Source organism: Danio rerio, chromosome 5 (genome assembly GCF_052040795.2).
Source record: "Danio rerio strain M-AB ecotype USA chromosome 5, GRCz13ab, whole genome shotgun sequence".
NCBI classification, from domain to species: Eukaryota; Metazoa; Chordata; class Actinopteri; order Cypriniformes; family Danionidae; genus Danio; species Danio rerio.
This window is the reverse complement of record NC_141025.1, coordinates 44,638,977-44,664,052: the sequence shown is the minus strand read 5'-3', so window position 1 is coordinate 44,664,052 and position 25,076 is coordinate 44,638,977. Positions and strand designations below refer to the sequence as shown.

The window sequence follows — 25,076 nt, the reverse complement described above, 5'->3', positions numbered from 1 at the left end:
GCATCATTACACAAGCTAATAGTTTAAAAGTGTTACTGTTTATAAGTATTGATATTTCTATTGTACTTTTTATTCATTGTTTTTATTCAATACTGAAATTATAATAAAAACAGTTTAATCTAAATGGCTTGTTTGTTGTGAAGAAGATACATATTTTTCAGTATGAATTAAAATGATACTCTTCTGAATCCCATCTAACAGCTTAATAACAGGTCAACGATAACACAACTATTAACATATTTCACAAAAACATATTTCCAATATAGTTATTTTACTATTATATATATAGTTATTATATAGTAGTTTTACCAATTTTCCATCGAATCCTTTAAAATTCTGCTTAATAAAATAATTTTGTTACAACAAATGTAAAAAAAACAAATCCTGATAATTAACCTCTTGTACAACACTATGTGTTGTGTTTTAAATATGTGTGAATATTTTCGTTTTGCTGCTCTGGAAGTTTTATTAAGGTTTGTCTCTTGTTATATTGTGTGCTTTCAAAAACAATATAAAGAAAATTAGATTAATGTTCACATATTAAAGCGCATTAATATCTTAATTTGCAGCATATGTCCATATTCTACAACATTTAATCTTATCCATACCTAAACAAAGTCTATAAAACCACAATTTATTGATAATAATGAAAGAACAGTTTGCTGAACTACTATTTTGAAAGATCTTGTCAAACTCCGAGGCGCCTTTTGTTGACGTCATGTTGTCCTCTGATGCCGTAGGTCAACGGGATTTGCGCTCCAATTAAGCTGTACCATGCCGTGTTTATGCCGTGTATATGTTTAGGGTTTCACGTAGGTTTAAGTTTAATTTTGCACAATCTAAGATGTCTGGACTGAGTCGAAGCGCGCTCTTGTTCTCTCTTGTTCGCTGTGTCAGGAGATCGCCGCGGTTTCCATGCCTAGAGACTCTGAATCATAGTAAAACTGCGCAGTTTACTTCAGCACGAGGTCTGAGTGTTCATTCATTGACAACAAGATATTTAGCAGACTGTAAAGCCAAGAATCCATGGATGTTTTCTCAACGAAGTCTGTGCTCTGAGGTAAAGTTACCTGATCGATTCATATTACACCCTCACTTGTAAGTCGCTTTGGATAAATGCGAGCAGAAGTAAATGTTATGTACAGTCTACCGCGTCTCCTGACGCTGCCCTTCTACTGTTTTAGGCACCATCTAAAGATGATGAGTACCCTCCTCTACCAGAATACACCCCTGGTTCTGAAGAGAACCAAGCAAAGGAGTTGTTCATCGTCCAGGCTAAGGGTCTGCCCTGGTCCTGTACAGCTGAAGACATAATGAGCTTCTTTTCTGGTATTTGTTTTGTTATTTGAGCTAAGAAGACGTTTTGAAGATATGCTGTTGTTCCCACGTTTGCTCTAGTCAAATTAAAGGCATAGTTCACTCAAAATTTAACATTTATACACTATTTACTCTCCCTCTAGTGGTTCTAAATCTTTTAAGTGTATTTCTTCTGTTGAACACAAAAGAAGATATTTATTAAAAAAAAAGCTGAAAATCTGTAACCATTGACTTTCATAGTAGGAAAAATAATGTAAGTCAATGGTTACAGGTTTCAAAACACCATTTTGTTTGTTTAACAGAGGAAAGAAAACTATTTGGAACAAGTTAGAGGTGAGTAAATGATGACATAATTTTCTTTTTTGTATGAACTGGGTCATATGAATGCAGACACTTGGAATTAAATGTAGCCAGAGAAAATGATCAAACTATAAAATTATGCAGATGTATTTAAGTTTGTCTAATATTTTAATACAGATTGTTTGGTAAGAATTTATATATAAATACAAAGCATGTTTTTTTTTTTAAAGGCCCAAACTAAGCAAAGAAAAGCAAGTTGGTTTAGCAGATATTTAAATGGTTGTAAAGTAAAATGGATATCTGATGGCTTACATATTTATATAACATCTTGAGAACAGCATACCGTAGCAGATGACTTTCTTATTAATATAAGTTTTTACTCTCTCAAAATAGAAGTAAAATGATTTGTTTAAATGATGAAAGCCCTGTAGTTTCAGGGCTCTGAAAATGGCTGTACACCGTCGCTTTCCATCCAACCTGATAGAGCTTGAGAGATACTGCAAAGAGGAATGGGCAAAAATTCCCAAAGACTGTTGTGCCAAGCTTGTGGCATCACATTCAAAAAGACTTGAGGCTGTAATTGCTGCTAAAGGTGCATTAACAGTATTGAGCAAAGGCCGTGACTACTTATGTACATGTGATTTTTCAAGTTTTTAGATTTTTTATAAAATTGCAGTCTTTTATAGTCTTTTTTTCACATTAGGTGGTATTGTGTGTAAAATTTTGAGGAAATAAATCACTTTAATCCATTTTGAAATAAGGCTGTAACATAAAAAATGTGGAAAAAGTGAAGCGCTATCAATACTTTCCGGATACACTGCATCAGTGTCTCTCCACTCCAGCTATAGCTGGTGTGTGGTAAGCGCACTGGCGCTGTTGTCGTATCATCCAAGTGGAAGCTGTACACTGATAGTGGTGTGGAGAGACCCCCTCATGATTGTGAAGCACTTTGGGTGCATGGCCAAACACAGTAAATGCGCTATATAATTATACATTACATATTGCACAGCCCTAGTGTAAACCTTATATGATTGTTTAACAAATAAAAAGCTAGACCCCACATCAGACAAGGCTCAAACCATTGTAGCCAAACATATTCAGCAGATTCAATTATAGAATCTTCATTAGTTTTCCTCAAATCCATAGAAAGTATATTTGGGTTTCTTTTTGCTTGGGAAGTGAATACTCATACTGTGTCCTGATACCGATGTGCACTTTATTTCCTCTTTACAGAATGTAGGATCCGAGGAGGAGTCAATGGAGTCCATATTCTGTATAACAAGTACGGCAAGCCATCAGGACAAGCGTTCATCGAGCTGGAGCACGAGGAGGATGTTGGCAAAGCACTGGATCAACACCGCCATTACCTAAGAGATCGCTTTATTGAAGGTCAGCAGACTTCAAAGGTCCCATGTAATCAAAATAAAAAAATTTAGCTGTTAATTGTAATCTGTTAGTTTTAAGGATATCTATTAGCTACTGTGCTCTAAAACACTGGCAAATTTGTTTAAAAAAAAAAAATTCGTATAAACATCTAAGAGTTTTTTTTTTTTTTTCACATCACCTCATACTTTGGTTTCTTATCATGTCTTGATCAATCAAATGATAGTATCTAGTATCTAACGTGTCTGCACCCTTCATGATGCTTCTCATTTGCTTTTCATTTGATGCACTTGAGCTTAACCACTCTCACTGGCAGAGCAGTGATAAAAACCAAAAGCTATTGCCTGTTTTAAAAACCTTCAGTACCCTATGTTCCACCCTTTCGGTTTAAATTATGTTTCGGTTAAAATTACTTTAAACATCGAATAAAAAAACGCAAATTTTAAAGCACTTCATAGGACGTTTAAAAGAACACCCTACAGTTTACAAGGAGGCCTTTTTGACATTTGTAGCATGCCAAATAGAATAGATCTCATCAACAACTTTGTCTTGTTTCAGTCCGTGAAGTAACAAACAAAGATGCTGAAGCCATATTAAAAGCTTCAAAGGAGCGTGTGGAGACAGATACAGTGGTACGACTACGAGGGCTTCCCTACAGCTGCACGGAGGGAGACATCATTAGATTTTTCTCAGGTGAGTACTTGTAAAATCTGACACTTGAACATCTTTATGCTGAAAAAAAATACCCATGCTTCATGTGTGTGTTCTGATATTGTTAAAATAGGGTTGGATGTTGTGGAGGACGGAGTTACTATAATTCTCAACCGCAGAGGGAAAAGCTCAGGCGATGCCTTCGTAGAGTTTGCTACAAAGGCAATGGCTGAAAAGGCCCTGAAGAAAGACAGAGAAATCTTGGGAAATAGGTTGGTGTATCATCTTGTAATACTAGAAATGAATAAGGACCTTATACAATGTGTGCAGTTGTGTTTGAGTCCTTTATGACCTACTCACGAATATTTGTATTACTTCACTGTTTTTTAATATCACTTAATAGTGTTGTAACCGATTACAAATCTCACATGTTTTTTACATTTTACATTTACATTACATTTAGTCATTTAGCAGACGCTTTTATCCAAAGCGACTTACAAATGAGGACAAGGAAGCAATTTACACAACTAGGAGCAACAATGAATAAGTACTAAAGGCAAGTTTCAGGTCTGTAAAGTCTAAGAAGGGAAGTGTTAGTAATTTTTTTTTTTTTTTTTATTTTTTGTAAAGTTAGTGTGATATTCAAATAGGCAATTGCAGATTGGGAAGTGAAGTGGAGACTAAATAGTTGAGTTTTTAGTCGTTTCTTGAAAATAGCGAGTGACTCTGCTGTTCTGATGCAGTTAGGGAGTTCATTCCACCAACTGGGCAGATTGAGCGTGAGCGTTCGCGAAAGTGATTTTTTCCCTCTTTGGGATGGAACCACGAGGCGACGTTCATTCACAGAACGCAAGTTTCTGGAGGGCACATAGATCTGCAAAAGTGAGTGCAGATAAGAAGGTGCTAGGCCAGAAGTCACTTTGTAGGCAAACATCAGAGTTTTGAATTTGATGCGAGCAGCAACTGGCAGCCAGTGCAAACGGACTAGCAGCGGAGTGACATGTGCTCGTTTAGGTTCATTGAAGACAACTCGTGCTGCTGCATTCTGGAGCAGTTGAAGAGGCTTGATAGAGTTAGCTGGAAGCCCAGCTAGTAGAGTTTTTTAGTCACAGATTGGAAAATTTTTCGGATCAGCCAAAAAGGGGAGGAAACAAATGTAATTTAATTTCCATTTATTACAAAAGCAGTACTGCAAGACACTTTTGGTTTTAACAAACAGAACCTAGAACCTGTAATTTAATTAAAATTAAAATGAATAAATAATCAGCTGAATAAAAAAGTGCATTCTTAAATATACTACTACTGTTGCTGATAACGCAAAATCTATAAATCTAACATTATAATTTGTACAACCCTTATTTATTTTTAGCCTTATTTTTAATAAATGATTAAGTTTTCACTCATAAAACTTCATGTTTTGTTGCTAGATGTGTCATTTTTGAAGAATTATTCAATGGCATATTTTTAATGGCTGGTTGTCGCCACCTTATGGCTAAACAATAGCCCCTTTCACACATACAGACCTTTCGGAAAGGTTGTATGTGTGAACAGGTCCTTTTTGAAAATACCGGTAAATTCGTTCTGGCTATTTTCCGGAAAGAGAAGTTGTAACATTACCGGCAATTTGCCGGAATGCTGCGCTGTGTGAATGCAGAAGGAAGATTACCGTAATAAGCGCGTGCACGTCTAGAACGTGCTGACGTGAGACGTCTGCTTTAGCCAATCAAAACAGTCAGACGCATTTACGTCCGCGCGGTTTGTGAGCATAAAAGCCTTTGAATATTTTTCCAGACACATTTAGCTGCTAGAAGTTAGTCAGATCACGTTTATATGTTCTTAATGCCAACTGTGTAAATAATCATCGATGAGATGCTTATGATAAGCCGTTGTTTGTTTACCTTCAAGCTTTGCGTGTGGCTGTGAAACAGCCTGTGAGCGCCTGCACACGCACATATTATGAACATCTCGACATGCGAAAGTGATCCTGCGAAAGTTGTTCACAATATTGATCATCCACAGAGTTTGTAATTTAGTCAAATGTTTACAAATACAAGTGCAGCCGTTTAAAGCTCATTTGTGGTGAATGATGTCAGAATTTACCGGTATTTTGGAATGGATGTGTGAATGCTCTTTTCCGGAAAATTTCCGTAACGTCCTCGCCTGTGTGAACAGCGCTTTTTTGAATATACCGGTAAAGTCGTTCCGGAAATTTTCCGGATATTTACCGGTATCACTGTGTGAAAGGGGCTATTGTAATTGCTGCCCACAATTTTAGTGCTTTCAGATTAAATTGCAGCGATTAGAAGGATGAATAAACATGCAAATCACCATCATTTATAATTTATGTTGCATGGGTGTTGAGATTCATATATTTTAATGGTTAATCGTGCAGCTTACACTGAATGCATTAATGCAAGCTAAACAATTAGTGACAGAAATCACCTTTAATAACCTAAGAAACCCACCACATGCCGTATAACTCACCATAACTTCTTCCTTCATCATTATATTTTACAGTAAAGCCAAAATGCAATCATACATGTGATTTAAATGACACGAGATGTGATCTCTCTGCAGTCCTAACATATTTAGGATCGATCTACAAGTAAAAAAAAAATTATTAATCCGTGAGTCACGTGTGTTCCAAACCGTGAGTTGTGATCCGTTCAAATAACAGATCAACAGTGATCAATTACACCCTTATCAAGGAGACATTATTGTGGTTTTTATTAATGGTATGTATTTTCAGTTTTGATTTTAGCAGGTTTTTTGTTGTTGTTCTTTTTTATAAATCTCAATAGATGTATTAATTGTTATTTTAGTGCATTACAAAAAAATAAATGAAAGTGAAAGATGTTTCCCTGATATTGACCTGAAATAAAAGGTGATTCTTTATATAATTTTATTTTATTTTAGTGAACGTTTATTTTATTTACTATGGAACAATTGTTTTTCATTCTAATGGTTGCGTTAATAATCCGTGTTATTTGTGCTATTATCCTCAGATGGAACATTTGGTATTAAATCAAAGTTTTGGTATTAAATACTATTCAAAACCAAAATTTGAAAGATTTGATATGTATTTAAACATGTTGGGTCTGTGTTTTTCTCCTCTCATGTGTAGGTATATTGAGATCTTCCCAGCCATGAAAAGTGCCATCCCGTCCCAAAATAGAAGCTGGCAAAATGACAGAGTTTTCACACCAAGAGCTGAGGACCCTCCACTCAGAAATACAACAGGTGTTTATTACAGTGCCCATTCATTTGCAAACATTCAATACACATCATGAGTAGTTCTGGCAAGTCTGAGTTTCTTTTTCTGTGCAGTTACAAAGAATGTCATTCACATGAGAGGTCTGCCGTTTGATGCAAAAGCAGAGGACATTGTAAAGGTAATTCATTTTTGAAGGTACTTTTGTTTGTGTGCTCTTCATTTGCATTTGGTCAAGATACATTTGATTATGCTGAGATCCTGTTGTAAAGTTTCTCTAGTGAGAAAACGGCAAAGAAAACATCTTATTTTAGTAATATAGTCATGTTTGACACGGCTCTATGATTTAACATACCAACTGAGTGGCATTCATATATTTAGAAATTAATATAGCAGATTGTTTTAAAACAAACAGCATTATATATGAGAAGACAGTGCCAGTATTTTTTTAATTAGAATTGAAACTTCATTGCTTTAAAGCAGCTCTCCAGCATGTTCATGCTTTTACTTGCTAAGAAGTAGAAGATTTCAATCATAAAAAAAACGCAGAGCACACTAGGCGTGGGACGATATACAGTTTCAAGGTGTACCGCAGTTTGAAAAAGTCAAGGTTTTGAAACTGCCAAATCTTTCTGTCATACTGTTCCTACGGTATATGTTAGTTTTTTTTCTTTTTTTCTTCATTTAGTTTTTTAGCCTTTTAACCGCACGACATTAATTGATGCACAAAAACAAATTTAGTTTTATTTACTTATTGTATTTTTAATAATAAACCAAGAATATAAAAGTATTTTTAAAAACATAAGAGCATTTGCACACACCTTGCAGCTGCCAGCTTCTTGGATTGTGTTTTCTTCCTCCAGGCAGAAAAAAAAATCCGTGTTTTGCGCTTAATTGTTTCAATTTGCAGCAAATAAAAAATACTGTATTTTGATGGCGCACATTCACTGTTAATGACATGTTTACTGTTCCAAAATACTTTCCATGTTTCCTAAAATATAGTATATTGTGTTTAATGAGGGAAAAATGTTAGTTTTTACCCAGACAGTAAGGAAAATATCATATTTTAGAGCAGTAAGTACAATACCATGAAACAGTGATCTTTTTAATCAAGGTTATTATACCGTCAGAATCTCATACCAGCCCATGCCTAGAGCATACTTACCCAGTGTGGAAATTTGGTGTTAACAATTCAAAGCACAGTACAAACACTAGTTAGCTTTAATTTTGGCATCATTATATTTGAAATGACATTAAACCAGTATATTACTGCCTGACAGATTAATTAATCTTATCCATTATATATACCCTGAATGACTAGGGGTGTCATTTCTGTTGCAGTTTTTTGCTCCTGTCCGACTTATGAAGGTTGTTGTAGAGTTTGGTCCTGAAGGAAAACCCACCGGTGAAGCAGAGGCTTATTTCAAAACACATGAAGACGCCGTTTTAGCCATGTCCAAAGACAGAGAGTTCATAAGTAAGTAAGCAAAGACTCCTCCAATGACCCAAATGTTTTACACATCAAACATGAAGTGATGTTTAACTTGATGTGTTTTGTTTCTTTGTTTTTGTTTCTGTCCAGTGGAGCGATATATTGAGTTGTATCTGAATTCATGTCCACCCAGCGAAGAACGATAAGATGAAAGGACACCATATTTAAATGCATTGCATCCCAATCTGCTACAAATTAACCCAGTGTATCATGTACATTGCAAGAACCAACATTAAAAGCGGACTCTACAAATGTTGCCTGATTTTTTTACATTCTGTCTGACCAGCAATGTTAAAAAAAAGGAGACGGGAGTAGATGTGGTGTTTTTTAACTTTTCCATAATAACTATTTGTGGAAGCCTTCAAACTATTCAGATTTACACGTTTTTGTCTCTGTTGCAGAGGCATGTCAAACCATTAAAGGGTCTTGACAGTTTCTTAATTAAGTTTTTAATGTGGCAAGATGACGTGAAGCAAGATGACGTTTTCTCATTGATTTAATAGAATTTGTTAGATTTGTGCAGCTCAGACGAAGTCCATTAGGTACAAAGTCCAGATACAAGGTTTCTGCAGGGTCTTAATGTCTTAAATCTCAAAATCCAAATTTTAGGCCTTAAAAAGTCTTAAATTTACTGAAATACTGTGTTGTGGCTCTTAAATCTTTTTAAACAGGTCTGAATGTTCCTTTGTTCATGTATTGCTACCAGATCTGGCCAAAATCCATGCAGTCATCTCAATTAAACGTTTTATTTATAAGGGTATTTTTCAACTCTATTTATCATAATGGTTTAATTATTTTCCTTACAGTAACATTTGAATGCTCTCCGTGTATTTACTGCTGATGACACCAACCTGGACAGATTGCTGTGCATAGATTGTTTATTATAGATTTTAAAACTTTTTAAAATGTATTTGTTCATTTTTTTTATTATTTAAAAGAAAGTGTATGATGGATAAACAAATAGATTGTATGGATACAAGTAGAGCTTGCTTATTTTACACAATATTTAAAATATTTAGCTAAGAAATAAAATATTTTTTTTTTGTTATTAATGTATTATTGTAATATTAAATTATAATATTTTTTGTCGGTAGGGCAAATAAAAAATCTTTTCCATTTAAGCCATTTGAAAAATTCCTTAGCCTCAACCTTTTATGGGTCTAAAATTTCATTCATAATGGTCTTAAAAATGTTAAATTTAACTCTGTGAAACCTGCAGAAACCCTAAGATAAAATAGGGACGAAGTTCAGAAATGAGTCAATAAAACCTGACCATTTCTGCATCACTTCTGCTTGCTTCTCCTCCATGGCTTCATCTGCCAACCTTACAGAAAATTTTCAACACTGATTTTTTTAAGCAAATCTGAGTATCAGATAGGGCTGTCACGACTATAAAAAATATGGCTGATGATATATTATCTAAGAAATAACTGATTATGCCATTTGCGCTGTGGCAACCCCTGATTAAAAAAGGGACTAAGCTGAAAAGAAAATGAATGATTTGCATAAATTGACATACATTTTATTTCTTTATGGAGGTTTTATTTTAATTATTAAAGAATTGTAAATGGTCAGGCCCAAGAGTGCCAGTTAAAAATAAAATAAATAATTAAATGATCAATTTAATAATTGAAGCATAAAACGTATATAAATAAATCACAATTTAAATGAACAAATAATACACAAATAAATAGACCAATTTAAACTGATAATTTGATTCTTTGTTTTATTTCCAACTGGCACTCCTGGTCCTGCATATGTTTGCACCTTTAAATATTCAAGTAATTTACTGCATTGGCCCAAACACCCAAAATGACTTCCAGTATATATAACACACACACACAGAAAAAGCATTTTAGAGAGATTTGCTGCTAACCTTAGCTATTCATTGCTACTTTCTAAACACAAAGCAGGTGTTTGAAGTGTAAACTAGTTGTTTGTTGGAAGACGGTGCACAAATGCGATTTACACACACAGTCTCTCGTTACTGCGCATTTGAAAGTGAACTGCAAGTGTTTGTAATGGTGCGTCTGTATTCTGCTTTAAGTCTACCCTTATGGCTCTTAAAATAATTGCAGTGATCGATGTTAGCTGAAACAATCATGGTAATACAATAACCACTATTAGACAGTTATTTAATAATCGCGGCTGTTTAGTATTAGAAGTCCCCTTGAAAAAATTACTGCAGAATTATTTCTAAAGAATACTTCAGTCTTAACTTCAGAAAAGTGCTTTTTTTTTTTTTTTTTGGACACGAAAAAACTTATTTAAGTATATTGCAGTATTACAATACAACTGAAGTACTACAATACAAACAACTGCAGTACAACTACTGCAATACAGCTGAAGTGATACTACTACTATAATGCAGTACAACTACTGTAATGGTCCTGAAGTATGACAACTATAATACTATAATTGACTATAATGCAGTACGGCAATACAACTGAAGTGCTTCTACAATACAACTGCAGTACAGCTACTACTTTTCCTCCTCGGTGGACAGTGGTTTCCAAATGAGCTTTCAGTTACCTCAGTTGTTTTGCTGAAATACTACCACGATATATTGTAGTGCACTTTTTAGAAGTATAACTAACTACAGAAAAACATCTACAATTCTGGCAATTCTGCAAAAGTGCACTTTTAATACTGATGTAGCTAATTGCAATGCATTAAATAACATATCAGTATATTGCCCCTCTCAGTATATTTAATGTTACTTCAGTTGTACAGCAGATTTTAGTGCTGTTGAACTTAATTGCATTGTAGTTGAATTGTGTTTTCACCGCATTATACAGCAAATTTGCAGTTGCATTGACTAAACCACTGTTATCCTTGTATATAGGCTACTACTGTTGTACTGTTCAATTCAATTCAATGCAAATAAACCAATTAGAAAACCACTTTTATCCAAAAAAACAACCCTGTAAAAAGTACAAAATATTCTTGGAAGATGTTGAACAACAAACCCCTTGGAACACAAGTGCAGTACAGATCTTATCACACTATTGGCATATTAGACTACAGCAGTACAAGTGCAGTAAAGATGGCATTTACTTGTTTTTAGTCCTGTTTACTGCAGCTTATTCTGCTGTTGAACTTTATTGTACTGTAGTTGAACTGTGTTTATACTTTAATGATTTGCAATTTTGCAATTGTACTTTATTTTATTGCAGTTATACTTCTATAAACTGCTGTTGTATTGTAGTTATTTTTGTAAGGGTACTCTACCGCCAGTTTTAAATACCATATAGGCAGGTAAAGAGATCGGATCCAGACATTTCCCGATGTGAACATCTGCATAATCCAACATTGCTGCTCTTTGTCTTCATGCATTTACAGTTTGCGTGAATAATATCGGCTTGGAATGAACAGTTAAAATGTGATTTTTAGCTAAGAAAATACATACAGGCTTTTAACCACTTTTCATGTCTTTATTTTTTATACATTTATTTCAACATTATAATACAGGATAATTTACTCTTCCCTATAAAAGTTTCAAAATGTGCAGTTTCTGCTCTTTTTTTTTTTTTTTTAACAATTTAAGAATGTTGGATTTAACAAAGTGTCACTGTATGTGTGTGATTTGTTCAGTGCCTTCTTTTCCAAAAAGCTGAAAACATGTTGCTGTCTACAATTAGTCATCTCATAATGATTAAGATGCCAATGAAATCCTCCTACTTGCATTACTGAATGATACCGAGGCGATTCAAGTACAAAAAAGCCAAATAAATCCACTTGGTGGACAGTTTCACTAATCCTCAAGAATAATAGGTCATAATAAAATAATCTCTAAAGCATTTCCAACAAGGAGCTTGTAAAAAATTCCCTTTTGGCAAATCTTTTCTGATATGCTTTACAGCTGAGATGATCCAGAGTGTGAGGTGTAGTTTTTGTATTGCACTATTTACATGCGCTGTGTGTCTCAGGATGGGGAGGACGAGTACTGCTCCAGGAGCTGAGAGTAGCAGACATCACACACGTGCTCGGGGTTGATGGACGAGGGCAGAGGCAGTTCATTCGCCATGCAGTTCTCACAGAACACACCGCTGCAGTTCTTGCACTGACTCTGAAAGGGTGAACAAGACAAGCTGTAACACACTAAAACTATTCTTCTTCACAATTTTCATGCTGTCCACTTTGTTACTCTAACTGTAAATGCAATAGCAACAGTGTTAATATATTTATTAATTATGTTGTGCTGTATACAGTACATTAAAAAAATGTATATACAGAGCTCAGCATGATAGAGTACACCCCATTTTGAAAATGAATATTTTTATCCATTTCTCAGTGAATATAGCTGCATTTAAACAAAATCGATTTATTAAACAAATATTTATGAAAATAATAATTTAGTCACCAACATATTTAGAAACTGAAAGATAATACAATTAAATTCAAGCAAAGTATTGCAAAAAAAATACAACCTACAAATTTTCAACTCAATTTTTCAATTATTTGTTGCTTCTCTTGATTCTCTTTGCCTCCTTTTAAAATTTTTATTTAATTTTTTATAACAAATTTGGGTGTACTAGTTTTTGACTTATCATAAGTTATTTTGTTATGGCTCCAGATTTGGCTTCAGTAGCTACTGTCTAATCTATTGTATATGCACAAATATAATATTGTATAGCTTCCTATTAAAAATATGAATTTAAAAGAGATTTGTGTGGGGTGTACTGCAGTTATGTAAAATAATAATATCATATAGTAATATAAAAGTGAATTCTAACATTACACCATTACAGTTTTCAGTGACTTGATGCTTAAGAAACATTTGAAAAAAAAAATTATTTAAAATTGAGTAGCATTTAATAAAAAAATAAAAAAAAAACACAAAATCTTTAAATAATAATTGTTGTGTAACTCCCTGTCCCCAGCACACACACTTCACTTCACCTATGTTCAATTAGGTTTACAATAGAGGTGTTCAGATCTGATCATGTGATCAGAAATCAGGCCCGACCACACGTTTTCAGACTCGATAGGAATCAGGCGTCACATCAGGACTCTGTGTCTGAGTATGTCTGCGGTCTGGAGGTATTATAAAGTTGATGATGACAACATTGCCATTGCCAACATTCTGATATGTAAACTTGGCATTGCAAGAGGTGGAAAGGCTACATTTAATACAACAAACCTGATAAGACAAAACGAACGTAGAACCTCGATTTGAAATGCCGTCTCATCAAGATGATTTTAAAACAGTGCATGTTTGTAATAAAGAAAAGACAGTAAAATTGTAAAATTTATCACCACAGCTGCACGTCAGTATGATTATAGAATAAGATGCTTCAATCCGATTTGTGGACATTAAATCAGGTTTATTTTGTACATTAATATAATGGATATCTATACAGCAGTGAATATTAATGTGAATTCTGTCACATTTGCTGTGCAAAAACCATGCAAAGCTAAACGTGTGTGTATGTGTGCGTGCATAATGACACACATTGTGACTGCAGAAGGCCTTGAATTAACAACGAAGAACCATAATATATCAAATAATCATTGGGAAAGTTCTTACTGTGATATGGGAGACCTGCTTCATTCTTGTCTGTCACTGTACCAACTATCTACGAGAGATGCAGCAGGTGAAGGCTAAATCCATCAGAGTGAGCTCATTGGCTCTGACACGCACGTGGTAACGGTGGACGGGGAGAACCCGCTCAGTTGCATTAAAGACACCTGCAATGTCTTAACAGCTCAAATTTCCCAGATTTAGAAAGGTAAAATAAATAACCTGATGGGTGTTGAGCTGAAACTTTACAGACAAATTCTGGAGACACAAAAGACTTAACCTAAAGCCTGAAAAGGGGGGTAAAACAGGTGCCCTTTAAGTAAATATGAATTATAAATTTTTCTCTTTCTCAAAAAAATAAAAAGTGTTAGATCACTCTGGTACCTTGGGTGAAGTCAGTGAGTCTTGGTTTTCACACATTGTGCAGATTGAAGGGTCAACCTCTTTACAAAGAGACTGGTTCTAACAAACAAAAGGAAACTTCATGAATTCATGAAAAGAACAATAAGAATACTGGAGCAAACCTCACAGATTAATAAAATGTAGCGTACCTGTTCATCTTCATGTGACAGTGTCCTAAGAAAAACAGTTTTAAGATTATTTCAATAACACTGCAGTTCATTAATACAGCTTAACACAAAGGTTTCAGTGTTTAAGATAAACTTACAAACTGGAACTCAGACTCGTCTTTTCCTCTAGTGCAGTGCGCAGTGTATCATTTTCCTTTTTGACAGACTCTAACTCCTATATAAAAACGTATGCATTTCAGAAAACTACACTTATGCAGAGAAAGTATCTTAATGTGAAAATTCAGTGAATTCAGTGAAATTTGAAAGAGCTTCACCTTTCTGATGTCCTCGATGTGTTGTTTGCTGTCTCTCTGCTGCGGAGGTGTTTTTCCCAGCAGAGTTTCAGGTGTTTGGACTCCAGGATGATCTCTGCCTTTCTTCAGCTCTTGTTCCAAAATCCACCTATCACACAGAGAGAAAGACTCTTTCACTTTCACAAGCACATGTCTGCATTTTACACAGTAGCAGTGGCCGAAAAATACCCGATAATGACCACATGTGTGCTTTAAGTATAGGGTTCAGGAGACTGGCGTAAATATCAGCCACACATTTTACATTCCTGTTTATGTTTGCTTGTTTATTTTTCTATTTATGTTCATGCCACTTGCAATAAGAAAACTAAAATAGAAAATGTTCACTTCACAATTGGTTCACATAGACACAATTTATCTTATTTGGTTCACTTTTATTGGAAAGTATCTGTACAGGGTAGGACCAAGTGTGAACGCATCCTACCATAAATTAATATTAATTAAGATATTTTGAAGAAAGCTGACTTCCACAGTAGAAAAACAAGATACCAATAGTTACAGGTTTCCAGATTTCTTCAAAATATCTCTATCTGTGTTCAGCAAAAGAAAAGTTTTAAAACAAATGAAGGGTAAAGGTCATGGTGAAAGAATTTTCATTTTTGGGTGAATATCCCTTTAAGACTTAATAATATACTAAGGTACGTTTGATTTATTTATTTATTTTTTTTAATATATAGCCATCACATTTTTCATTTATTTTATTAGAAGTACAGTAACAAATTCTATAATACATTTTCATGGTTATAAAACACAAACAATTAATGCTATTAATGCTGACTTGGTGCTTAAGCATTCCTTAATATTCTACACTTAAATTGAATCACTTAGCAGATGCTTTTATTAATGATAAACACAATGATAAAATTTCATTATTTACTACAGTTTTATGTAAACCGGTGTCTTTTTTTAATTTCAAATGTATTACTTTAATACATTTGTAAATATCCCCTTTTTACTAATTAAATAAATACTAGTATAAATTCATAAAGTGTTTCTTCTTCCTAACATTGTGAAGAGTGATTAAAATGATTGCCTCGTTTTCTGAAGTCTGCAAAATATGTATTTAATTGTGTGTTGTAACTTGTAATCGCTCAGGTCGGCTTGTAATCATGTCTCTTTTATAGATCGGTGCTTGTAATGTCTCTCTCAGGTTAAATCTGTATGGGCTATTCACATATTGCGTCCAAAACCATGTTGAAAATGCGACACGTGCTTCTTCATTTACTGATTTATATGTGTTTTGTGCTCGCGATCTCCTGTTGTTTGTTGCTCTGGCCACCATCAGCTGTTCCTCGCACGCGTGAGGTGGTCAATTTTTAAAATAGTTCAACTTTTGCCACAGTGTGAATTAATACTGAATGTTTGTTGTACTTATTACTTAGGGTTAGGTTTAAGAGTAGAGTAATATGCTGGTGTTTAACTGCATTGCTTTAATGCATTTCTGCATTGGGCTCTCACACACACTCTTCACTACTTCTTGACCGTGGTAGGCGTTTCTCTCTGTCTCGTGCTGAACACAGTCAACTAATCTAAACAGACTGAGTCATCGTGCCAATCACATGTAACCCAATGACATGTTTTAGCCTCACGCAAAGGAGGGGTTTGGTGAACAAATGAATCACCGAACAAATCAGGAGGAAGTCGTTGGGATAATTAGGTAAAAATAAATGCAATAGGGTTGGGCGATGTCTACCAACTTGCCATCATACGATGTGAAATGTGAAACATCGCAATGGACGATGGCATTGAACAATTAATTGAACAATTAATTAATTAATAACAAATTAATTTGTTGTAGCCTACCATTTCAACTACGTGAATCGCATGGTCTTTGTTTTAACTATAAACAAATCATAAATAAATAAGGATAAGATACACACAAATTACCACCTGTCAATCACTTTTTCCGCGGGACTCGAACAGGCAGTGATCTGTTATAATGGCGTCGACAAACTTGGTTGGTAAAAAAAGGTGTACAACCAACAGGATCCAGCCAACCGTTCCTGAGGTAATTGCTAAAATGACTAAGTACAAGCGTAAAAGTAAAAGATTGAGGCAGTGAACTGACACTGTGACACGTTACTTGATAGATTTAAAAGACAGAAGAGTTGTTAGAGACAAAATTAATTAAATATCACGTTTTACAACTATAGTGAGAGGTGATCCAGCGGTACATCCTTGATAAACTGTCCGATGTGCACTGCTCTCTGGGGTTTTGTGCTCAAAGCACCCACTGACTGCCTGGAGCTTAGACGTGCACATATGCTGCACTACATGCCAGAGTGTGTGTGTGGTCATGTGATGTGTGCGTTTTCAGCGGTATAGTATGGAAGGAGGGCTTTTCAGAAATGCTAGGTAAAACGCCATCGTGGACGTGGATCGTTTTTATTCTAAAATGCCATTTTAAAACTAAGAAATATTAGTGTAAATGGGGTCATGTGTCATGCTGCTGCGATGGGGCAGGGCGGAGGATCGCAATGCCGGCTTAGCATCGTGATGTCTATCAGCAATCAGCGATGGCCATCGACCCAACCCTAAAATGCATATTATAAGACAAGAAAAGTGTCCCTAAAACCAAAACATAAGACCCCCAAAACCAAAATCTTTTATAATGCACAACTGGAGCCATTTAAAACATGACATTGACCCTAAAACATGTACACAGTAGAAGTCTAGTATAGTATGTGTACAAGAAGTTATCCTGGATTAACAAGTGCTTTAAAATATTATAATTTTTCATACATGTCAATTCGATGCTTAACATATTATCTGATGTTACTATACTTGTTTGTTTTGTAAAGCTTAATAAACGGCATGTCCACTGACCAGTATTAGTAACAAAAAGTTCAGTGAGTAAATCTCAGCACCTCTGTCTCCGCAGCTGCTCCACCTCCGTCTGCAGACTCTCAATCTTGTCCCCAAACTCCTGCTTGAAGAGTCGATTGGCCTCGTCCGCCAGATCCCGCTCTCGCTCCGCCTTCTTACATCTGAATTTGGGCCACATTAACTTAATGAGGTGAAATGAAAACTAAAAGCCATGGAAAAACGAAGACGAATTAAATAAGAAAAAGCACCAAGAAGACATGAAGGATGAACTCAAAAGACAAGCTGGAGAAGACAGGAGGAAACAAACGAAAACTGGAGGTGCTCAAGAAAGCAAATCAGTCTGACAAGTGTCTGATTGGTTTTTTATTAAGCTATGTTTTGCTACAGTTCACATCTATATTATGGTCTACATACAATGTCAGTTCGTTCACAATTTAGAGGATTTTAGCATCCTTTCCGCAGAAGCTCGGGGACACAAACATCTTTCCAAAGCTTTTGAGTTTTAGCATCATCTACCACGGCATCAAATTCAGATTTTATGACGTTTGCCAGCTGTAAAATAATCCAAGCAAACATTTCTGCACTCAACATCCACAAATAAACTCTTGAATATGCCAGAGAGAAAGAAACTTGGTTGCTTTGCTTAGCTTGAGCTTCCATCAAAGCTTCAACGTCATAAAACATAAACAAGTCAAATATTCAGGTCCAATAATTTGGAGATTAACCTAAATTAACCCAATGACATGTTTTATAGTGTTGTATACTTTTACACAGAGTATAAATAGATTGTACGTTTTTGTTAGGAATCTTTTTGCCGTGCTGAACTGGTTTGTGGTTTGTCTTATTGTAGCAAGTTTACAAAAAAAAAGAAAAGAAAAAAAAAGCCTTATTTTTCAGTATTGAGAAGTAAGAGAGATGCATTTCCATTACTTAAAATGTACAAGTCTGCCATCTTTATTCAAAGATTGACCAAAAGAGCTGCATTTTATTTCGGCTAAAACATACAGAGGGAGACTAAAGACAGGAGCACTGGTTCAGGTGTACATTGTTGAAAACTGAGGGGTGACAGAAGCAAGAGCTGTAGTTTTCAGTCCGATTTCGAGACAAAACAACGGCAATGAATGGATCTGAAACCCAGTAATAAAATAAATACCTAGTCGTCTATGTTATGCGAAATCAAACTGAAGATCTGATTTTTTTTGTTTTGTTTGTTTTTAATTTAGGCTTTTTTTGGAAATTATCTGCTGGTAACAATGGTTTTATTGCTGCCTCTGAAGGAGTTTTCCAGCAGCCGTGTTCAAGCTTCGTGCCTGTTTAGCCATGTCTTTCTCACTGCTCGGGAAAAATGAGGGGAAACACAAAAGAATAGAATGGAAGAATATCAAACAAACAAGTAAGGGTAAAGAAAAGATTGACAAAGAAGACAGCAGAGACAGAGAGAAGTTATTGCAGAAACAGATTGTTGGGAGCCAGCACTGTTTGTAGGAAAAACAGGAAATAAGTGGACTTCACTTATCAGGGTTCTGATTCGTGCTCTACATGTGTGATTGTGTATGTCATACATTAATTTATATTTATTTATATACTACCTTAACATCAATGTGGACTTTGTATCACACTGTATAAAAACAATATCAAGTAAAATCCAGATTACCTCTGTTCTGTATTGTATTGTATATTATGTTTTATGTAATACCATGTCAGCTTCATTGGGTATCTTTATGGCAAAAACTATAAAGAATAATACATATAAAAATTATCAAAACAAACACAAGCTGTATTACAATGGACTTTATACATTAATATAGGTTTTTTAAAAATGTAAAATTAATTGTGATTAAAATTTTAACATTTTAATTAACAACTATTTAAATGAGTTTATTTAATAAAAAACAATAAAAAACATTTTACAAACGAGGACATACTGGTCCAACATAAAGTTTACCAGAGAGATGAATTATATTACAAAACATGCACCAAGTACCTTCATCTTTTAGTAGAAATGTATGTGTTAGTTTGTTTGACCAATTCCACATCTGGCAAAAATCACTTGACCAAACCTTTTCTTAAATATATTAAAAATAGCTGAAATATCAGGAAGAATTTCATACAAAATTACTATTTGTCAATGTTTCTACTATTCGAGCTACTTATTAAAAATAGGTAAATATGTAACAATTATCAAAAGGTTTAATATCTGAGGGAGGAATTTACTCTGCTTTGTATGACCATAACAACAATTTATGTTTTATGATCATACAGAGCAGAGGTAAACTCCTGACATTCAATTGAAATCGTTTTATACAGAGCAAAACATAGTCCAAATTGATGTTAAACATACATTTTAAAATATGTTTAACAAAAATAATAATATATTATTTAGCTTAAAAATTATTTATAGTTTAAAATTAGTTTTGATAAAAAAAATGATAAAATAAAACTAGTATCCCAAATACCTTACATAATATAGCGTCATGAATAAACGCTGTGCTGATGTATTCAGAATCTCTCACCTGCTCTCCAGCTGTTTAATGATGCTTCCCATCTGGTTTGTTTTCTCCTCCAAGCGGCCGATGATGTCACTCTTCTGTTTTGCGCTGCTCTCTGAGCTCTACAAGCCAAACACACACCAATAACAGGCTGAACGTTAAAGTTTTGCGTTTTCAAACAAAAGTGGCACTAATATTGTCAAGGATTCAGATGTATGAACAGAAAGTTCAGTTGCACCAACAGAGTGAAAGTTAAAATGTAGCCTAGTTGCAATGTAAAGGGACACTAAGTTACAGCTTACACACCATAAATAGTTTTGCTGCACCATTGAACTCAGTTTAAATATAACTCTACGTTCATTTACAGCAGCCTCTACTCATGAAGAACAGTGGAAAAAAATGACAACGAGATTAGATTACACTGATAAGCCCGTGATTGATAATAAAGAACCACAAGTCCTCATCCTTCATCTCACGCTGCTTACATACTTTTGCTTTTCTGTTTTTGATGTCATGCCAAATCTTACATTTTTTCCAGTTATTGAGAAACTAGTTTAATTTTCTTCCTGTTCATTTTCATTTCCATATGCAGACTATTAAATTAACTTCAAGTTTCAAGAGTTTCCACTTAGATATGCTTGCTGTTATTAGCAAGTTTGGTATGCTGGCCCAGGAGAGAACACTGAGCTTGGAGATAATTGGGCCCAAGGCTCCCGCCTAGTCAATAAGCATATAAGGTAATCTGAGATCAGGTAGGTCTCAAGAGCTCCCCTTAGAAAAGGGAGGAAAATGGAGGAGATGCGATGGAAGGGGGTATTCTTCCAAAACGAAAATAGAGCAGTAGGAGAAAAAGTAAATAAATAAATAAATAAATATTGATAAATTTTTTGAAATATATATATATATATATGTTTCAAAAAATTTATATTAATTTAATAATTATATTAAATATATATATTAATATATATATATATAGCTTGGATTAATCTAATTAGATTACTACTGATTACAGATGAGCAGCCAGTCGTGCTCAATCATATCATGTGCTCTTCTCAAAATTAGTTTATGAAACTTCACCTAATGTTTGGATATTAATAACTTCTTTGTGTTCTGTTCACGCACATTTAAGGCTATTTTCCTATTTCACAAGGGAAACAGGATGGCTTCTGATTGTGTATAGCTTCATTCATTATCATATGGACTGCTTATGACTTACTAACTGCGTTAAGAACATGAGGTGCAACAAAAGTAACAAATTTAGTTACAAGCTAGCAAGTAGTTACTAGATAATAAATTGAAGTAACTGACATGGCAATATTTGATTTTTCTAGTGTCTGAATGCTTTAAACTGACCTGAAATGCACACAGAAAAAATATGCAAATGACCCATGCAAATGATAAACTTTTTAGTAAACAAATGGCCAAGACCCCATAAATCATGTTTTCAACTATGGCTCCTGCTCAACTATAGTCCCGACTCAATATATTGTATGTATAAAAAAAAGTGTTGAAGCTTGAGAAGCCGCTCCTCTGTAAAACTTTCATGTGAGAAACCTGTAAGTGTGTTTTTCCTACCTGTGACTTAACGGAGAGCTCATGATTGAGTGTGCGCACGTCATCTAACTGCTGTCTGAGCTCCACCAAAGCATCGTGTTTCTCACAGATGTCCTTCTCTAGCATCTTCATGGACAACTCCATCTCCTGCTTCATCCCGATCTGCAGCTCCAGCTCCTTCTCCACATCCTGCACACACACAAATCACAATCATACACTTCTAACATGGTGTCTTACTCTACTTTGCTTTACATTAATGTTTTACTTACAAGTCTGAGCTGAGTTTCCTCTTTGAGCTGTTTGCGAGTTTCTCCAAGCACTTGGCCATTTGCAGTTCCATCTGCCCTCGAAGCCTTCAGGAGGAACACAGGTCATAAATCATGTTGTTGGACTGATTGTTAGCCTTCTGTGATTTGAATTATATAGTTGTGAGTTCAACACAGTGTTTGCTCACCTTGCGACTGGACTCCACAAAGTAAGAGCCCTCTTCCTTTACTCTTTCCAGTTCTTCCTGCAGAGTGATGATCCTGTTGTTTGCAACAGCAAGCTAAACAAGAAACAGAATGTGCACACATAGTTGAGTTAACAAATGAATTATTGCCTACTAACAGCTATTATCTACCTACATAAAGACCACAATATGTATGACTGTTTTATAAAAATATATAAAAAGGACTAATACGATCTTATATACTTGGATAACATATGTGTTTACATTATCCCAAATGTCTCATAGAATGTTCAAATCCTGAGAATCGAGCAATTTTAACTAGTGACACAAACCATGTCCTGTGTGGCCATGTGTGAGTTTATTTCAGTGTCTACGCTTAAGTAACACTTAATTCAATAACAATTTACTCATTCTCAAGTGCTTTCAAACCACTTGTTTCTTCTGTTACAAGATATTTTGAAGACAACTGAAAACTTATATCTATTGAAAACAAATACTACTGGAGGCTTTGGTTATAGGTGAACATTTTTCACAATATCTTATTCTGCGTTTAACAGAAGAATGAAACTCAAAAGGTTTAAAACAAGTAAAGCTTGAGAAAATCATAGCCGAATGAAGCAGTTTTTTTAGCAGTTTTTTGTGGTATATGCAAATGTGATTTTCAGGTCAGGTTGGAATTGTATTTGCGTTCGCATTTACATTATACATTTAGTCACTTCGCAGACGCTTTTATCCAAAGCGAATTACAAATGGGGACAAGGAAGCAATTTACACAACTATAAGAGCAACAATGAATAAGTGCTATAGGCAAGTTTCAGGCCTAGGTCTAGTCCAAAAAGGAAAGCATTAGTAATTTTAAAAAAAATTTTTGAGTACAGTTCAGTATTGAGTACAGTATCCAGAGAGGCAATTGCAGATTAGTAAGGAAAGCGGAGACTAAATACTTGAGTTTTTAGTCGTTTCTTGAAAACAGCGAGTGACTTCCGTTCTGATGCAGTTAGGGAGTTCATTCCACCAACTAGGCAGATTGAATGCGAGAGTTCGGGAAACTGATTTCTTCCCCATTAGGGATGGAACCACGAGGCGATGTTCATTCACTGAACGCAAGTTTCTGGAGGGCACATAAATCTGCAGAAGTGAGAGCAGATAAGAAGGAGCAAAGCCAGAGGTCGCTTTGTAGGCAAACATCAGCTTTAAAGCTCCATCTTTGAGCTTTGAATTTGATGCGAGCAGCAACTGGCAGCCAGTGCAAACGGATGAGTAGCGGAGTGACATGTGCTCTTTTAGGTTCATTAAAGACCACTCGTGCTGCTGCGTTCTGAAGCAGCTGAAGAGGTTGATAGAGTTAGCTGGAAGCCCCGCTAGTAGAGAGTTGCAATAATCCAGTCAGGAGAGAAAAAGAGCTTGAACAAGCAGTTGAGCTGCATGTTCAGATAGGAAGGGTCGGACCTTTCTGATGTTATAGAGTGCGAATCTGCACGATCGAGCAGTTCTAGAAATGTGGTCAGAGAAGTTTTTTTGTTTTTGGAATTTCTATCAATTTGTTTTGGATAAAACTTTGCAGACCTTTTACACTAGCTGCAATAAATATTTTGTGTTATTGGAAGTAGCATACATTGTGCTATTGAACCATAATTAACTTTTGCTGAAAATTGCTGAAACTTTTACAACATTTAATAAAACTTGCTACAATTTCATAATCTCGACCACATTCCTGGAGAAACAGCAGCTCTGCACATTTTTCATGGCTGTTTCTTAATATGCGTTCTTCAGCGTTCTTGCATCCTTTTGTTCTCGTGTAACATAATCATCAACTGTCAAAGTTCAGTTACAAAACTCAAGACCGCAAGAACGGAGGATGCGTGAAAGTTCCCAGATGTGTTCTTGATAGAGGATACGTTGATGCAGACTTAAGCAATGCTCTCGTTCCAGAAGTCATTGCGGCTGAATAAAGGAGTTAGGAAGAGCAGCATTTTATACAGATTTATTATTTAAATTCAGAGATAACACGCATCACAGCAGTTTCCCTAAATGAGACAGTGAAAGTAAACATTACCATGAAAGTCTTAGAGGAATAAACACATTAAGGGAGTTTGCAGATTCTTAATAATAAAATCAGTTTTAGTTGTATTGTGCAAAGCATATTTGTAATGTATTTGTGCATGTTATATATACAAATTGAAAAGTGAAAAAAAAAAACAGTAAATCGCTGGTGTTTGATGCTGTGATGTTTGAATAATTTTCCAATAAAAATACGTGAAGGTCATGTGACCATCAGGAAGAATGCAGCATCTCATCTCTCACAAGACGCGTTCAGTGTCCTAAGAAAGTGCTAAAAGTCTTGTAATGAGTGTGATAAAGGAGACATTCAAAACATGCAGCGTTGGTGGTCCCCCAGTAAAGTGGCTGAGAAACACTGGAATAGATCATTTATATATAGCCTCTTAAGCATGAGACCTCTTAAAGGGATAGTTCGAAGCAGAAAATTCATCATTCACCCTTCAATTGTTCTAAACCTGTTTGGCTTTCTTTTTTGTTTGACTTTATTTTAAAGAATGCTGTAAACCTGTAATCTAATCATTTTTTATACTGTAGTATTTGGTTTTCCTACTATGGAAGTCAATTTTTACTAGTCTTCGACTTTATTAAAAATGTATTATTGCGTGTTCAACAGGAAAGAAACTCAAAGATTTTAAAGCACACAAGGGTGAGTAAATAGTGAGTGAGAATATCCGTTCAATACCAAATTCTTACAAACACCAAGAGTAAGCAAGAGTAAACATCTGTGCTTGAATATGTGATGTGATTTCTGCAGGTTTAGAAATTATTTATTAACATTTATTAAATTATTTTCCATGCACTTATTTCCCACAACTTAATCAGTCCATTAACCAACTATTTTTACCCACCTCCTCTGTAAGTTTTGTGTTAGACTTTTCCAGTGCATCCACTTTGGCTTGCAGATTATTCACCGATGCACTGTGAAAGAGGAATTTAG

General features: G+C 35.0%; 2 protein-coding genes and 1 long non-coding RNA gene across 21 annotated transcripts in view; 2 read left to right on the top strand and 1 right to left on the bottom strand.

The window, feature by feature from the left end:
* The window catches only part of LOC148679708 (uncharacterized), an 890,299-nt gene that overhangs the window by 391,386 nt on the left and 473,837 nt on the right, over positions 1 to 25,076 (top strand). The gene's annotated exons all lie outside the window — the stretch shown is intronic.
* Positions 744 to 8,606, top strand: grsf1 (G-rich RNA sequence binding factor 1). 3 transcript variants are annotated; one of them, XR_015490394.1, is made up of 9 exons: positions 744 to 1,060; positions 1,185 to 1,329; positions 2,851 to 3,006; positions 3,559 to 3,693; positions 3,785 to 4,081; positions 4,748 to 6,891; positions 6,979 to 7,043; positions 8,204 to 8,339; positions 8,445 to 8,606. XR_015490394.1 is itself a non-coding variant. In XM_087252375.1 (9 exons), exons 1-9 carry the CDS (start codon positions 797 to 799, stop codon positions 8,498 to 8,500), a joined length of 1,212 nt encoding a protein of 403 aa, XP_087108501.1. In that variant the 5' UTR covers positions 744 to 796; the 3' UTR covers positions 8,501 to 8,606.
* rufy3 (RUN and FYVE domain containing 3) overlaps positions 11,772 to 25,076 on the bottom strand; it is an 881,807-nt gene continuing 868,502 nt past the window's right edge. For 4 of the 17 annotated variants that reach the window (XR_015490183.1, XR_015490184.1, XR_015490186.1 and 1 more), the window contains 11 exons: positions 24,988 to 25,057; positions 22,082 to 22,174; positions 21,897 to 21,980; positions 21,649 to 21,816; positions 20,098 to 20,195; positions 17,626 to 18,916; positions 14,723 to 14,849; positions 14,546 to 14,622; positions 14,430 to 14,454; positions 14,263 to 14,340; positions 11,788 to 12,423 (listed from right to left, as the gene is read on the bottom strand). Coding sequence is in view for 12 of the 17 variants with exons in the window: in NM_001442191.1 (NP_001429120.1) it covers positions 12,280 to 12,423; positions 14,263 to 14,340; positions 14,430 to 14,454; positions 14,546 to 14,622; positions 14,723 to 14,849; positions 17,626 to 17,745; positions 20,098 to 20,195; positions 21,649 to 21,816; positions 21,897 to 21,980; positions 22,082 to 22,174; positions 24,988 to 25,057 (1,084 nt within the window). In the remaining 5 variants the exon portion in view is untranslated. 17 annotated transcript variants of the gene reach the window in all.

Excerpts from the sequence above, each read along its gene's own strand:
- grsf1 (XM_087252375.1), top strand. The coding sequence starts at position 797 with ATGTTTAGGGTTTCACGTAGGTTTAAGTTTAATTTTGCACAATCTAAG. Across the intron at positions 1,061-1,184 it reads AACGAAGTCTGTGCTCTGAG|GCACCATCTAAAGATGATGA; the intron begins GTAAAGTTACCT and ends CTACTGTTTTAG. Across the intron at positions 3,694-3,784 it reads CATCATTAGATTTTTCTCAG|GGTTGGATGTTGTGGAGGAC; the intron begins GTGAGTACTTGT and ends TTGTTAAAATAG.